At 61.4% G+C, this 999-nt stretch overlaps 1 protein-coding gene across 1 annotated transcript; it reads right to left on the minus strand.

Moving 5' to 3' along the window:
• Positions 1–327: 327 nt before the first annotated feature.
• ZBED3 (zinc finger BED-type containing 3) lies at positions 328–978 on the minus strand. Its single transcript, XM_007943476.2, has one exon. It carries the CDS (start codon positions 976–978, stop codon positions 328–330), a length of 651 nt encoding a protein of 216 aa, XP_007941667.2.
• Positions 979–999: the final 21 nt, after the last annotated feature.

Below are 999 nucleotides of genomic sequence, written 5' to 3' on the forward strand. Positions count from 1 at the left end.
TCCAGATTCTAAGGGGCTACAGGAGTTCTCATTCCCAAAAGCAGAAGAATGGGTTTCCCTGGCATTCCACTCTACTTGCAAGTATGCCCACTAAACACCAACATCAAAGGAGGCTGCTAGAGTTTAAGCTCTCAGGCACCAACAGGTGACTAGAGAGAGAAACAGTTTACTTTCTGCTCTGGCTTCCCAAGGGCCTCACCCGAAGGAGCCCACATCTGGAGATTCTGATTGAGTAAGAAGTGCAGTGGAGCCTGAAGTTCTGCTCCCAGGTGATGCTGGAGATGCAGGTAATGCCCACCTTTGAAGCAGCACTGGTGGTTACCAACTCTACAGGAAGATTTTGGTTACTATGTAATCCTCCCTCTCCCCATCCGCTTCCTCTTTGAGTGGAGTCTGCGCCGGGACTGGGGCCAGGCTCAAAGCGCATTCCTGACGGCTCACTTCCCGCAGCAGAGCCTCCCGCTCCGCCTGCAGCTCCCGCCGCGCCTGGGCCACAGCGCGCTCCTCCTCCTGCAGCGCCTTGCGCCGCTGTTCCAGTGCGCGCTCGCCCTGCTCCACCGCTGCCTCACGCCGCTCCAGCTCCCGCTCGCGCCGGCTGGCGCGAAAAGCCAGCGCTCCCATCTGCTCCAACAGGCGCGCCCAGTCGCCCTCGGCGGCCGCGATGGGGGCGACATGGGGAGGCGGGCAAGGGACAACGGGTGACTCGCGGCGAACGCAGCTCTTATCCAGTTCTCTCTGGTGCGCGCTCTTCAGGTGTTTCCATAGCACCGGAGTCCCCGCGTGGAAGCCCAGGCTACACCTCACCTGTTCTCCGCACAGCCGGCAGGTGGCCCAGTGGCCCGACCAGTGCCCGGGTCGCGACGGGGCCAGGTGAAAGTATCCCCAGGCCTCGGAGTACGGCACCCCCAGGCGGCCTGGAGGCACCAAGCCCTCAGGCCGGCAGGTCTCTTCCATGCTTACCATCAGCTCCTCACTCATTCTTTCTGCAGCGTCTTCATG

The sequence above is a fragment of the Orycteropus afer genome, unplaced genomic scaffold, assembly GCF_000298275.1.
Source record: "Orycteropus afer afer isolate SDZICR_OR568_19922 unplaced genomic scaffold, OryAfe1.0 scaffold00107, whole genome shotgun sequence".
Taxonomy (NCBI): domain Eukaryota; kingdom Metazoa; phylum Chordata; class Mammalia; order Tubulidentata; family Orycteropodidae; genus Orycteropus; species Orycteropus afer.

Coding starts and splice junctions, on each gene's coding strand:
- ZBED3 (XM_007943476.2), bottom strand. CDS start 978: ATGAGTGAGGAGCTGATGGTAAGCATGGAAGAGACCTGCCGGCCTGAG.